Below are 15,305 nucleotides of genomic sequence, written 5' to 3' on the forward strand. Positions count from 1 at the left end.
ACTCGTAGTCAGCATCAGAAATCGTCAATGCATCGCCTTTTCAAAAAAAAAATAATAAAAAGGAAAATGGAAAAAAAGGAGTTTTTAACATCATCTAATAAAGGTATTGGATTGGATGTTGCTTCCAATTTAGCCCCGTATAGATTTTGCTAGAGCGTTAAAAGACTTATGGAATAATTTAAATCACATTCCATTAATCTTCCCCCCTGCCGTTATTTCATGTGATAGTGTGAGCTACTCGAGATAATTTTAATTTGCTCGTCTCAATACTTAAATTGCTTCAACTAGGAGTGACGCATAGATGAATTATCCAGAAACATTTGTGGAATAGGCTTACCACAAACCTTGTTTATGCTTAATTAAGCTCAAACTTATGCAATATTTCATACTATGTGTGTGATATTTTTGATTTATACCCTTCAGGATATCAAAGTTGTTACATAGGCTCTGTGCTAATATGTCATAAAAGGGAACTCATTTATTTGCGTCGTGGATGTAAATGAGTAGGCGTAGACGTGAGCATATGTATCTTAATTAGTTGAGCGCGCGCGATGTTTTTGTATATACGTGAAAGTGAAGAAAAAAGTTTCAGCAGATAACTTCTTAACTCCGAAAGCGAGGAAGTTCGACTTCCGCAAACTGTTCGCTATACTCCAAAGGTCGAGTTTTCAACGCTTGTTCATCACATTTAAGTCGAGCGACAGTCTAAGAGTAAATAGAACCTTTTTATGCACGTTTTTTGGGGTAAGTAGTTTACACTTGGTAAGTTAGACTCCTTCTGTAAATAACTGACTTGGGTTCCGAAATCTCGTCTCATCACTCTTTCTTAGAAATATGTATCAATGTGATCGTAAGGAAACATATGCTCACCCAATTGCCGTCAACACTGTTGAGATGATAGGGACCATGAGCAGTAAGCACAGCAACGCTAAGAAAGACGTCGATTAAGAAATGAATTTCTAATTTTTAGTTAGAATTTTGAAAATAGCTGCGTGTGTTAACTGACTAAATCTCTTACGGTGTCACACCTCAACTTCAGTACAACGTTTATAAGCAGCGTTGAGTTCCAAATGGAAAATTTAAATATTTGCCGTTGCGCTTTCTGTTTCCAGACGACGCAAATTTTGGTGATTTCATGTCTTTGTTTTGCAAAAGACGGCTTAGAAATATAAACATTTTTAAAACGCACGTGCTGACTATTGTTCTGCCATTAGATCTTTTTTTTTTTTGCTACGTCCTCGTTGCCCTCGCCGTCAGGGTGTGCTTAAGGTCCTTATTGACAACTGCAGACCCCCGTTGTTCGAAGGCCGATTAGCGCTAACCCAGATTTAATCTGGGTTTCTTTATTTCTTTTTTCAAAAGCCTTTTTCGGATAATTTCCTCTGTTCTTTCTAAAGCATCCAAGTACCAAATTGTAGATAAGTTATCTAATTATAATGAATATTCTTTTAAAGCTTTCATACGTGAGGTCAGATTTCAAACAAACCCTGGGTTATCTTAGCTTTGCTTTAAACACCTTAGCCCTTAGCCAGACGTCTGCAGATATAAACGCCCTTTTCGTTTGAATAGACGAGTTGATTTTTTCGTTCAAGTAGGAATCTTCCTGAGATTTTAACCGGCCTAGTTATAATTTATCCATTTGAACATAAGACAAAATTCATACCTCTTGCATACCAAGCGAATAGCGTAACCACGCTGTCATCAGAAAGACGCAAAAATATGCCCAAGCGAACAGATCTTAAAAACTTTTTCAGGATTAAGATAATAAAATCAACTCTGAGCTAGATTCAACCGTCAAAGCTAGAAATGGTACAGAAAAAGAAACATATAGTCATTATTTTTTTCACCTTTTTTCTGGTTGTTTCTTCTTAGGGTAGCCAAGGAGACATTGTCGCAGGTGATAGTTTTCCTACCCAGAGGCATTCGATTACAGATCATCGTTTATTTAAGAAAGACGCAGTTGGATTAAAACGCCATGTCTCTCACGAATTCTTCAAAATTCTTCACTTTTATCGTCTTCACGACCATATTTCACCCGTTCGGGTAAGTAAAATATGTTAAGTTTTTTCAACTAACCAATTCAAATTACTGAGGTAAAAAAAAAAACTTTTGGAGCCCGAGTAAAGAATTATTCAAAGTGCTTGACGTTCAAAACAATTACAACCCTCTTCTTTTTTTTTTTTTTTTTTTTTAAATTTAGGCTTACCTCATTCAAAACCGATCAATAACCAAATTGGTGTTGCGTTTACCCGACATTTAATTTAATGTAACTATATTTTTTGGATCTTTTAGGTATAACTTTTTCAATAACCGATATATTTTCACGTAATTCTGGCTAAATTCTTTTGTAAAATTTTGACACATCTTTTGGGATTGAGTTCGTTCGTCAAAAGATTTAGTTTGATTTCCTAACTTTCGCTATTGTTTGTCGCGGTTGAATTTTTTGCACTATAGCTATGATCGCCAATCACTGTTCTCAAGGACGGATGTTTTGGAGCTCCCTCGAGAAATATGGTTTAACGTGAATGCTTTGTTTTGGTTTCAATAAGAACTGAAAAAGCACTCGATGTCAAAAGCGAAACAATTCAGCGCTCGCCTCTTTCTTGCGCAAACCACTTACGAGGAGCGTCTTTTATTGCGACGCTGTCATATCGCACTTGCAGAGACAATTGAACATTTTTACCTTTAAAAAAAACGTTGCTTAAACGTTTCTAGAGGTTATTGCCAGATTTGTGCGGTTCAAAACCAGAATTAATATTATATTTTTCGAATCAGTTGCGTGGCAAGTAACCATTCTGAAATAGTAAAATGTATTTCGAAATGAAGAGTTTTCAAAAGCTTACTTTTCATGCAGTATTATCTACACTTTGCATAATTCAATTAAACTTGGTATGATAAAAAACCTAGAAGATAAAAGGTGTTTATAAAATCCACTGATGCTGTGTCTGAGCGGAAAAGGTTTTCTGCTTTATTTTACTTTTCTGATGTCTCTTTTTTTCTATCATTCCGTGACAAATGTATTCTTTCTTTTCGATATTAAAAAAAACTGTCTTAATTTGGTCTTGAAAGCTTAGCAAGATCCACTTGATCGCCATAAATAATTCACGAATATTACACCGAACATAACAACAACAAGGTCATTTTTGCATGTTGCCCGAAAGGTTGTCGTATTCTGTTGAGAAAGGAGCATTGCGTTAAAAAATATATTTTAATCTTGTAGAGAAATATCTCATCCAAAAAATTGCAGCGGGGATATTATTAAAATGATGTTTCAATTGTTATATTCAATTCAGTGAAACAAAATTTGAACACGATAGACATACACATGCACAGTGTATGGAAGACCAATTTTGAAATGGCTTTGTTTTGGAAATAACATTTGCATTTCGAAAAACACATCGACGATAAGGAAATTAATACCACTTTTTATTTCTATCTTGAAATGGAGTTGAATATTCCCGCGCCCGGAATATTTGCCTTAGAGTTACGAATCTAGCTGAGGAAGGTTCTCAAAAATAGTTGTATGTGATTAAGCTTTTTAAAAGCATTGTTTAAAAAGATCCTTGCATCAATTAAAATATGAGTTTTGGAAAAAAGGTGTGTTTTTAAAATCATTTGGAGACATCAAGGTCAAACTCGTCTCTTCTAGGAAGTTTTATAGCCCAAAAGTTAATTTATTTTCATAGATATTTACATTGTGAGATAATGATAAATCTCCTCTATAAGTATTCGTTGTAATTATTAGCATATCCTGGTGAGTTTTCGATTGCCTCGGTGTAAAACGGTTACGATGGCCTTTACATCGTGGTGTGTCCGTTATTCTTACACAAAAGCACGCAATGTGCATGTAGGCAGAATGAAAAAATAGCTTTTCAGCAGGTTCTGCCGAAGTAAATATGGAGAATAATGGTTTCATTTTAAAGGAAAGAAGTTGGAGTGTTTTCCAATAATAGTTAAGACTGCTTATGAAATTAAAATTGAGATCCTCTCCATTGAACGTCGATAGGATCTTTTAAAATGAGAAAAACAAAAAGTATTTGATGGCAGAAAAAATAATGAAAATTTATTTATTTCTCGGCTGCCGATGCAGACAAACTCCCGAATGAAAATTGTTATGTTTTGTTTGTAAAGGGTGGATAGAGTCATTAACCCTTGGAAAAGTGCATCATGGGTTATAAAAACACATCGGCTAGCCCCATGAGTTTCCCGAATTTTGATCCTTCTTCTGCCAAGAAAACGCGTCTCATGTCGATTTTCTGACAGGTCTTCGCAAAGAGTTGCTAATCAGACGATACGGGACTTGCTGTTCTCAAATTATGACAAGGACGTGAGACCCGACCACGGAGGTACTTATTCTTCTTGTTCTTGTTCTTGTTCCATTTGATCTCCTAGTGGCTTTCGGCATTGTTGTTATTTTTCTTGTTCTTGTTCTTCTACCTTTTTCTTCTTAGTGTTCTTCTCTTTCTTATCCTTTTTGTTTTTGTTTTTTTGTTGCTGTTTTTCTTCATCCTCTTTTCCTCATTGTTTTTCCACTTGATCGCCTAGTTGCTGTTGGCATTGTTGCTATTTTTCTTGTTCTTGTTCTTCTACTTTTTCTTCTTAGTGTTCTTCTCTCTCTTATCCTTTTTGTTTTTGTTTTTTTTTTTAATCGTTGTTTGTTTCACCGTTGTCCTTCTTGCTTTTGTTCTTGTTCTCTTTCTTGTTGTTGCAATTGTTGTTTTTGTGTTGCTATTTTCCTACTTTTTGTTCTTGCTCTCATTCTTGTTGTTGTAATTGTTGTTTTTGTTGTGTGTTGTTTGTTGAGTGATGTTTTTTGTTGTTTATTGCTGATCTTGTTGTTGTTGCTGTCCTTGTTTTGTTGCTGTCGACGTTCTTCTTTGTCTTTTTGTTCGTTTTATTTGTATTTTGTCTCTTTTTCTGATTTTTGTCTTCTTTTAGTCAAGCCACTGGATGTGGAGGTGGACTTGTACGTCGAATCATTCGCAAATATTGCAGAAGCTAATATGGTAGGGAATCAATCATTTTCCTAAGACGTTGCGGCCGGTCTTTGTTGCACGTATGTTTAAGTCCTAAATGTAATAACTGTCCTGAATGTAATAAAGTCCTAAATGAAATAATATTTGGCACAAAATGTAATGAAGTTTTTAATGGAGTAACAACTAGTCCAAAATGTAATAAGCCTCCAATGCAATTGTTTAACTCCGCCAGTGCATTGTTGTTACAGTGGACATCCACATTGAGATGTTTAAGTGAGGCTTATTACATTTAGGACTTAATTACATTTGGGCTTTCAACACACGTACAGTCTGTGCGCAAATTTGCAATAGAAACACGATTTTGCAATTTAAGGGTGCGTCCAGAATGAAGACCAAGGATCAGAAGACGTTTCGTTTCATTTTTCAAAATGAACGGAGTGTCCAGCTGTAAAAAAAGGTCCTAAATAAAGGCATCTGAATACGAAACTGAATGATCGGTTTTTAATTTTTTTCAAGGAGTACACCTTATTTGGTTACCTCCGTCACTACTGGACAGACAAGCGTTTTGCAAATAAATCCAAGGAGGTTATTCAGCTGAAGGGATCGACCATTGAGCATGCGTGGATGCCTGACACATATATCAGCAATTCAAGACAGTCCAATCTGAGACAAAAAGACTCTGAGGCAGAAAGTACTTTATTTATTCATACCGATGGCTCAATGTTCTACTCGAAGGGGTGAGTTAAGGGATATAAACGAGTCATCTAAGAAATATCACATGAGCTTTTCCTGGTTGAAAGAACTAGACGGGGTCTCTGTTCAACAAGGATTTCCGAAAGCCTTCTTAAGCAGAGACCCAATGAGCGTAAACTGGCAGTTTACGCTCATTGACTGAGGTTGGTCTTAGACCTGAGTCCTTTTAAGGTGAGGAGAGTTCATCTTCATTGATCACTAGTCCACTAGGCCGAGCTCGCCGTCATTCAAAAACCTAACCTAGCTGATTCTCATTGTTTAATGTTCTTACAGTTTAACAGACCTATTTAAACCTTAGCTAAGACCATGAAAGGGATAACGGCTCCTGAGTGAGCGGGAGTGATGGCGATTAAGGGGTGATTCTGCACTCCCCACGCCCCCAGAACTCTTAAATCACGGTCGTAACCGACGGATACAGAGAAGCATCTAACCCTAAAATCGGCGCTCCTAACTGGGCTGGAGAAATGGCGATTAGGGGGTGATTCCGCACTCCCCTCGTCCCCAGATCTCCTGAATCAGGATCGTAACCAACGGGTTCGGCTAAGCATCTAACCCTAAGGTCAGTGATCAAATTGTTGAACCCATTGACCTTTTCAACCTCCTATTACTTCAATTTGATCTCTTTTGCCCTTGTTGGGGTAACCTATTCGTTCCCTCCACCCCAAAAAAAGACAATGTTGTATTGTGATGCCATTAATTTTTTAGCTACATACAGGCAAAATTGAATGGGGGAGGGGAAGTCCTGCCAATTATTTACGAGATTTACTCCTCAGGCGGCTCTTTACCCCTCTAATTTCAAATGTTCCTTTCTCTGTTCTCCTGTTTCTTTCCTACTTTACTCTCCTTTTGTTCAATGTCTCTAAAATTCAAATGCTTCTTTCTCTGTTTTCCTGTGTCGTTCTATTCTTACTTCCCCTTTATCCAAGGTCTCTAATTTCAAATGCTCCTGTTTCTGTTCTCCTGTGTCGTTCCATTCTTGCTTCCTCTTTATCCAAGATCTCTAATTTCAAGAGCTCCTGTTTCTGTGCTCCTATGTCGTTCCATTCTTGCTTCCCCTTTATCCAAGGTCCCTAATTTCAAATGCTCCTGTTTCTGTTCTCCTGTGAAGTTCCATTCTTACTTTCCTTATGTTCAAAGTCTCTAATTTTAAATGCTCCTTTTCTGTTCTCCTGTGTCGTTCCATTCTTGCTTCCCCTTTATCCAAGTTCCCTAATTTCAAATGCTCCTGTTTCTGTTCTCCTGTGAAGTTCCATTCTTACCTTCCTTTTGTTCAAAGTCTCTAATTTTAAATGCTCCTTTTCTGTTCTCCTGTGTCGTTCCATTATTGCTTCCTCTTTATCCAAGATCTCTAATTTCAAATGCTCCTTTCTTTGCTCTCAGTTACTTTTCCCTTTGTTCAAGGTCTCATTTGAGTTTCGTGTTTTTAAATTTAGGGTGAAAATTGTGGCCTCTTGTGCTATGGACTTGAAGGATTTTCCAATGGACACACAAAAGTGTGGCCTATCTTTGGGAAGTTGTAAGTGTCTAATTGCATGACTTTTTTGGAAGATAATGGTATGTTTCCTTTTAATTTGTTTAGACTGAAGGAAATTACAGTTTGCGTCCCTCTCTAGGTTAAGAGTTATTCTCGAAAAACAGTCATGATCATAATTAAGAAAAAAACCTCAAAAATACTGTGATTGGACATAATCTCTCAAATACTTGCAGTTGGATAGTTGGTAACTTATTCAACGTTTTGGTGTATAGTATCGCTGAGAATTTTTGCTCGTTGTTTGTTCTTTTTACTTGTATAACGGGGTTGTAAAAGAATACGGTACAACTGTTAAAAACACTCAGAGGTTCTAAACACCATATCGTCTTATAAGATATATATTTTGTAAGGAGAAATTCCGTCTTGGGAGTTAAAGTGTTAAGATGTTAACTTGCGAGAAGTATCAAAGGTGGGAGGAGCAAGGTCTGATACTAAACAAGTAAATTGATTTCGTTTAGATGGACACAGCTTGGCAGATGTCAATTACAAGTGGAAGCGAGAGAAGCTCATAGTAGAGAAAAAGAACATCGCGCAGTTTGACATGACAGAAGCCTACTTAAACAGAAGCGTTATGATTTATATCTCTGGTTGGTTATCTAAAGTATCTTGCATGTTTAAAATCTGACAAAGTTCCTCATGAAATTTCGTTCGAAAAGTTGATGCCCTCCTTTCTTTAAAAGGTATGAAATTTGTTGATCGAGCTATGCCTTTTTCTTGCATAAGCTATCTGTGTTTCTTGTCTTCTCAATGAAAAAAGTAAGCTGAAGAGTTGAATGTAGAACCGTATTCTTTTATGAGGCGTAAGTGCGATTTGTCCATCTTGGATTTTCGTTTTCATATCACAAAAAAAAAAAATGATTTTTCAGTGTGATTGTCCCTTTTTCCCTCTGTGGAAGGTACTTGACCTAATCTTAGCAATTCAATCGTTATGCAGACAAGTCCCATTAAATGCTTTCCTTGGAATAATGAAGGGTACCCATGGTGTTATAAAACAAAAGTAATGAAAATACTGATCAAAACCATAATAAAATTCTCGAACGTGATTGGTTATCACCAACCCGATTTAAGCACTAATAGGACAGTGTACGCGTCATGCTTGTACTTGGACTGTGTATAGGACAGTTAAAGAGACAGTTAACACGTCATGCATGTGTAGGTGGACAGAGCGTGTCATGTGCGCGCGCTGTTGTTCCGCATTTCGCCGAGTCAACAGTTTTTTTTTTTATGAAGACGTACAACCGATGTCTAGTTTCTTTCTCAAATTTTGTCATAGTTTTCATTAATTGATAACAGGACTTCGTGTCGTCCAATTCTGTCAGTTATCATACTCACGATTTTTCCAATTTAAGACTACCGCTTCGCGGTCGTCCGATTTTGTTAATCACTCGTATGATTACAGACGGAATTGGACTCCTCTTAATCCCATTACCATTATAAATAGCCTTTCAGCAGAGTTTTCCTTTGTTGTGGGCTTATATTGCGATACGCTGGAAGACTCGACTTGGCATTGCAAAAAGGGCCGCTCGTTCGCCAAATTCCTTTTGTCGGGTCAATGTGACATGTAAGTCTTACATAACCAAACCTTACATCCACAGGTAACTATACCCAACTTCTAGTCTACTTCCACTTTGAACGTCGTATCGGTTATTACGTTAATCAGGTCTACATCCCGGATACACTGATAGTCACAATTAGTTGGATCGTCTTTTGGTTGGGCCAAGACGACATGGGTGGTCGAGTAGGATTGGGAATCACTACGCTTTTGACCATAATGTTTCTGTTGGGCTCGGTGAATATGTCTCTACCTCGAGTGAGCTATGCCAAAGCTATAGACTGGTACCTGATTGTCTCCTTTGTGTTCGTGTTTCTTGTCCTGTTTGAATGCATCATCGTGTACGTTGTCCGTCAACGAAAGCGATCACGGGAGGAGAGCGGTCGGGACAGGAGTTTGGACCTAGAGGAGGGCAAGAGAGAGGTAAGGGAATGATTCGGAGTTGGAATAATAAAGCAAACTGTTAAATTAATTTTTCACGGGCTTGCCAGTTTGGATAACTTTCTGATCGACTACCTGGTGGGAGGGTGCTCCTGCTCTTGCGAGAACAAGTCAGCTTACGAGCCATGCAGAAGTCCCAACCGACAATAGCTTATCTCGGCTTTGTCACTATAAAGAGATAAACGGTATTTATTTTCCTCCCTTATGGGATAATAGCCTGCTACAGGGTTATCCGTCCCCACCCCACCCTTACACCCCCAATCTCCCCCTCCCTTCCAGCATTTCCTCGTGTATCCCTCACAGTTCGCTGGTATCCATTTGTTTTCCGGGTGGAGAGATACACTGCTAAGATTGAACTGTCCTAACTGCTTTTCCAAGAGGAACACTACTCCGGAAATTCCCGGCGAGGGTTCTACCGCAGACCATTTGACTCGAAGCTGAGCACGATGACAGCGGCTTCCATCCAAATGCAACAAACGTCCCGCGTAAGACCAGGATGAGAAATGATGAGCAGGGGTCATTGGCAAATTTTAACATTCATTCGTTGAAAGAAGTTAGCAGGAAAAACTTTCCTTTAAAACTTATTGAAAAGAAATAAAACGTTAGCCGTTATATAGCCAAATTTTAAGCGATAGCCGTTAAAGCCATCACCAATTTGACACCCACTTAGTCTTCCAGTCTGGAGATACAGTACTGAGAGCGATTTCAACATTTCAGGTCGGTAATCGAGTAAACTTTCGAGTAAATCGGCTGAAAATTTTTCATAATTGCCTGGTGTGTTCTTTGATCATAATAGAAGTGTTCTCTTTTTTGCAGAGAGCTCGTACTGAAGACAGTTTTTATATAGAGAAGCTCCTAAAGAGTGATGGCTTTGTGAACGTGGAGATGCTTTCGAACACCGGTGAACTGGCGATAGTCAGTTCACGAAACAACGTCGACTCATTCCTTCCAGAGAAAAAAAATGACATTGAGATGACTGATAGGACAAGTCAGAGAGGAATGATGAGTTGCAAGAACAAACGAGCGAGGCTGTCGGTTGGTGATATAATCGATCGTATCTCGCGCCTTCTCTTTCCTCTTGCTTTTATTTCGTTCAACGTCTCTTATTGGAATCATTACTTGAGCAAGTAATATGGCAAAGAATGTTCAAATTGCTAGCTTTGCGGAAAAGAAAATATAATAAACATTGCGGAATCACAAAAAAATTTTAGAGAGACTTTGATTTTTTTTCATTTTCTCGGGTTTTATTTTTTCTGAGGTACGAAAACTTTTTTACGCTTTCCTGGACCACAGATCCACATGTATTTGCCCTTGTAATTTTGCGAAATGAATTGTTAGATTTTAAACCTCTTATTCATGAGATTTTGATGTAAGGTTCATTGCTGTCTGCCATTTATTTATTGAGATCTTAATTCTGAAAGTTTTCTTTCGACTCAAACAATGCTCGGTATTTTGATAAAATCTTCATTTTGACTCTCAACACCTGTTTTTTAAATTATAACTTTTGTGAGAAGAAATTATCATTTGATAAGCCTGAAGAGTACGTGGGTTTAATGTTTTTTATGATCATGAACACAATTCAAGAACTATGGCACTAGAAATTTATACTTTTATTGAATCTTGCCGAAGTTTTAATTCTTTACCTCTTTAAGGGTAATGAATACTGCGTTAAATACGAATTTAAAAAAGCTTAACCTAAATGAACCTAGATGCTCTTAAAAACTTCACTAAATAAGACTGCTTTTTAATACAGTTTTAGATAGAGGAAATAAACAAATAAACGAGATCTTCCGGATGTTTTACCCTGAGTTACTCTGAGTAAAAGGGTGAACTTGGCAACGAGGATTGACTAATTGGGATTCTCAATAAACTTATGCTGAATTCCACTATTGTAGACCTGACAATGAAAGCTCCAGGTCAGTCTCGATTTCTCCAAACCCCTTACACCCTAACATCAGTATGCATATTCTCCATACTTATTCTACACATTTCTTAGGGTTCTGAAAAGGAGAAATTGTTTAACAATCAAGAGCTTCTTTGAGTGTTGATCATTTCCCTTATTCTCATGACCTTAATGTTCTATTCAGGGGTGATCTTGTAGGAAGAAATTGGATGCTGGTCACTCCTAGGGGTTAAAGGGTTGATATAAGATAATTAGCAGGCTTAAAAGCCTAAGACGTGATACGAAGTCTGTACTTGGTGGGTTAAGTCCTCGTAATGTATTGATTTGTTGATCTTAAGGAGATAATTATGCTAGAGATTCAAATCATATTACATTTGATAAAAAAATCATAATCGGTTTCTAACACTCAACAATTTAAAGCAACAGGAAATGACGATAAAAATGGTATTAAGTTATCATTCATGTTGAATTAATGAATGTCAAGTGTGTTATTTGTTTGCAAAAAAAAAGATAACCTTAACGAAAGATAAGCTACCGTATTGTTGCAATATCTTGATTGCATCCGTACGTTGCTGAGTTTTTTTTTACATTCCGTTTATTGCGGTGTTTGTTTCTTTCCTTTTTGATTATTTGCTTTAGTCTTGTTTAAGATGGTTTGATTGATTGAAAAGTTGTCTTATTCATTCTTTTCTCCGTTAGTCAGTCAGTTAATGGGTCAGTCGGTCGGTTAGTCGGACAATCAGTCGGTCAGTCAGTCGATCGGTCGGTCGGTCGGTCGGTCGGTCGGTTCAACTATTCTTTCATTAACTCTTACTCACCAACTCTTCCTCTTGCATACTTGGTCACTCACTCTCTATCCAACTAATTTATTTATTCATTCATTTATCCATACATACATTCTCCCATTTATTCATTCATCAATTATTCATTCATTAACACTCGCTCATTAACTCATAAATCGTATTTTATGTGGTACCGCTTGGTATATTTACGAGTTGTGCTGTATTTTGACGAGCGCAGGGCCAGTCAAATTCTAACAATGATTGTAAAGTGGTAATCCTATTTTTGTTTGTTTTTTGTTTGTATGTTTTTATTTTTTGTAACTCTTGGATCGCCTGTCTGCTGAAGTCATCTCTCACCTCTCATTTTTTGCAAGTCGAATTTGAATTTGCATTGCAAATGTAACTCATCTAATTTCATATTCAATGTCTTCGTCAAATTTGCACGAGGCATTTTGGTGTTCTGCTTCTTGATCCAAAGTATGCCTAAAAATCGAGGTTTCTTCGGTGAATAACTCTTGGAATAATATGTCACAGACGGAGATTCAGTCGGTGGATTCTTTCTGGGGCGAGAAGACTAGGAGTGAAGCGTTACAATCAGAAACTCAAAAGCCATGGCCGGCTCGGGATTTGAATTGACAGAGCGGAACAGCTCGTTTGGGAAATCTCGCAGCACATTAAATGTAAGTAGCAAGAGAGCAAATCACACTTTATCTGATGTGCATGGTTCAAGTTGGCTAAGAAGATTTTAGGCAGTTTGGAGCAGGTTGGTGCAATGGTAATAATGTCGAGAAATAGATTAAAATCTCTTGTGTCAGGCAAATGCCTTGGCGAACATAATTGAAAATATTGTGACTACCGTTTCGCATAGCATACAAGTATTGACAAGAAGTTCATGGTCTATAGATATCTTTAAAAGAAGGCTTGGTTTTTTTTTTTTGTTCGATTTACGGGAAACTATTCGACTTGCAGTGCTATGATTCTCTGCTGCCATAGAAAATAAAATTAGTGCATAGGGTTTACCAGACTCGTCAACTTTACGAGTTGTTACAACTTACATTACAGCGAAAAATTCACTTGCGATTTTGTCCCCATCAGAATGGCACCACCCTTATGGTTTCCTTTTGCCTTTCTGTAGAGTATCCTTTTATTCGTTTGTTAGAAATATCAGGCAGATGAATATTCAAATGAAATCCTTTCTTGTGAGATTCTCCATGACGATTTCAGCAACACAGTTTTCCTTTTTCGTACCACGTTTATTATTTACGGAAAATGCTTACCTAGAGTAAGTTAGACGTACATGTATCCCTGGCATGTTTTTCCCCTTCTTGGAGAGCACTAAGTATGAAACGAAGAAAATGTGGGAATAAAGAAAGGCAGGAGAGGGAAAAGAAAAGGGGTAGCATCCAACAAGGTTTGTTGCTTCCATGAAGTTTTGTGACGACTCAACTCGTCGAAGCCTTGAGGTGTGAACTGTGTTAAACACTTAAATCTGAGATTAATATTTGGACCCACCTACAAACAAGCATGTATCTCCTTTGACCTCTAAGTTCTTCGATCACCTTCTGATTAAGGGAGTTTAGAGTTATGTCGCATTAATGAAGTCCCAATGGATAAAGTGACCTCGGTGATTTCCATGTACATTTACAACGTCGTTGAAGAAAATATATATTGTTGTCATCCTTCAATTGAGGACCTCAACAATTTCAGTTTGAAATTTGGCAATTCTTATAGAATTTTTCGATAATCTTCATTAATAATTCAAAATAAAGAGCATCTACCTAAAGTGAGTTTGCTCATAGGCATAATATAAATTCCATTCCAGCATCTGGAACAGAAAGTGGTCGTAACATCTCTAAATCAAGAATTTCAAGAAAATGAAGAAAGAAAATAGACAACTTCTAGCAAGGTTGGTTATTATTTATTTATTTATTTATTATTTTTACAAATAATATTTTAAATGATGTGCTCTTAGTCTTCTCTGCTCTGGTGAGAATGCTCAAATCCGGAATTAGCAAAGGACTGCAATTTAATATTTGTCAATAATAAATTAATGCTGAGGTAATTTTGATTAAAGAAATTATTTCGCTTGTTTAAATTTCTCTTATTTGGATCTCGCTCTGTAAGGCATCGCACAGCTGTGGTAACGTGTATTACCTGGATGATTAACAGAAAATGAATGTTAAGGTTTGGGCGTTTGACTGAAAGTTTCTGTCGCAAATTAAGGAGGAACTTTCTTTAATGAATTCGGTGGATGATCATAAAAAAAAATTGAGAGAAAGAAGGTTGGCGCGACCCTTAAGCAACACTAGAGGAGTGCGTCTTGACAATGGAATAGGAGAGTAGTTATTAGATTGCCTCTTTAGTCCGGAGGTCCTAAAATTATATCCTAATTTGGAGGAATAGGAATGCTTTGGTTTCATATTATGGACTTCTCAACGCATCATCATTTGCCCGCCAAAAAAGTGCTGGCCTTAATATTTTAACAAACATATTCTACCAGTGCTAGTTACCTGAGAATAATTTTGAAAATAGAGGTTTTAAGAAATGTGTCGTAGCTTTTCTTTCTTTTGAAAGGTCACTAAAGATTACTCTTTATTCACTGTTATTCAAATTTCACTCTAATTTTGTCGCAATTTTAACCGCCAAGTTAGCGTGAAGTCGTCGAAATTTTCTGTCTCATTTTTTCGTTATCGTGAACAGGAGTAAAGTAACTTTCAATTAAAATATTGATTTACACTTGATGTGATACCTAAGTTCTATGACGAGACATTTCTGACAAGCTTAGGGATAGAAGTTCATAGAGGAAGCATGGATGAGAAAGCCGAAAAAAATGAAGACATGAAATCATCAGAGCTGCAACCATGTCGGGAGCTCTTGATGAGGCTCAGTCTGTCCACACATCGTGCCTGCTGGTTTTATTTGTTGGCCGGTTCAAAATTATTAGAATACAATTTAACAATTTGTTCTCTCTAAACTTCCCAAGTGCTTCATACCTCGATGAACGCACAGCTGACGTATGAACCAATTGTTTTATAACATTTTCAACCCGATGGAAAATTTTTTTCTCGAGGGATATGTTTGCTGACGTCATGAGCGTGCACAATAGGATATAAAACACGCATGCGCAATTGAATTTGATTAAACAAATTTACTAGCTATGTTATAATGAACATTGTTCACGCTCAGATCTCAAAACCCTGACCGAAATCAAAGAAAAAAAAAACTATTTCTCAGTCCAATACCTCTAGAGAGCTCCTGATTAGGCTCAGCCTTAGGTATTCTGTTCACACATTGTGCCTGCTGGTTTTATTTGGTGGTCGGTTCAAAATGATCGGAATGCTATTGAACGTTGTTCATGCTCGGATCT

At 37.2% G+C, this 15,305-nt stretch overlaps 1 protein-coding gene across 1 annotated transcript; it reads left to right on the forward strand.

Moving 5' to 3' along the window:
- Positions 1-577: 577 nt before the first annotated feature.
- Positions 578-11,258, forward strand: LOC136276714 (gamma-aminobutyric acid receptor subunit beta-4-like). Its single transcript, XM_059093503.2, has 9 exons — positions 578-744; positions 1,873-2,043; positions 4,264-4,346; positions 4,939-5,006; positions 5,493-5,713; positions 7,163-7,245; positions 7,719-7,847; positions 8,856-9,235; positions 10,070-11,258. The coding sequence occupies exons 2-9, from the start codon at positions 1,976-1,978 to the stop codon at positions 10,382-10,384; spliced, it is 1,347 nt and encodes a 448-aa protein (XP_058949486.2). The 5' UTR covers positions 578-744; positions 1,873-1,975; the 3' UTR covers positions 10,385-11,258.
- The last annotated feature ends 4,047 nt before the right edge of the window (positions 11,259-15,305 follow it).

Source organism: Pocillopora verrucosa, chromosome 11, assembly GCF_036669915.1.
Source record: "Pocillopora verrucosa isolate sample1 chromosome 11, ASM3666991v2, whole genome shotgun sequence".
Taxonomy (NCBI): Eukaryota; Metazoa; Cnidaria; class Anthozoa; order Scleractinia; family Pocilloporidae; genus Pocillopora; species Pocillopora verrucosa.

Excerpts from the sequence above, each read along its gene's own strand:
- LOC136276714 (XM_059093503.2), top strand. The coding sequence starts at position 1,976 with ATGTCTCTCACGAATTCTTCAAAATTCTTCACTTTTATCGTCTTCACG. Across the intron at positions 4,347-4,938 it reads CGTGAGACCCGACCACGGAG|TCAAGCCACTGGATGTGGAG; the intron begins GTACTTATTCTT and ends GTCTTCTTTTAG. Across the intron at positions 5,007-5,492 it reads ATATTGCAGAAGCTAATATG|GAGTACACCTTATTTGGTTA; the intron begins GTAGGGAATCAA and ends ATTTTTTTCAAG.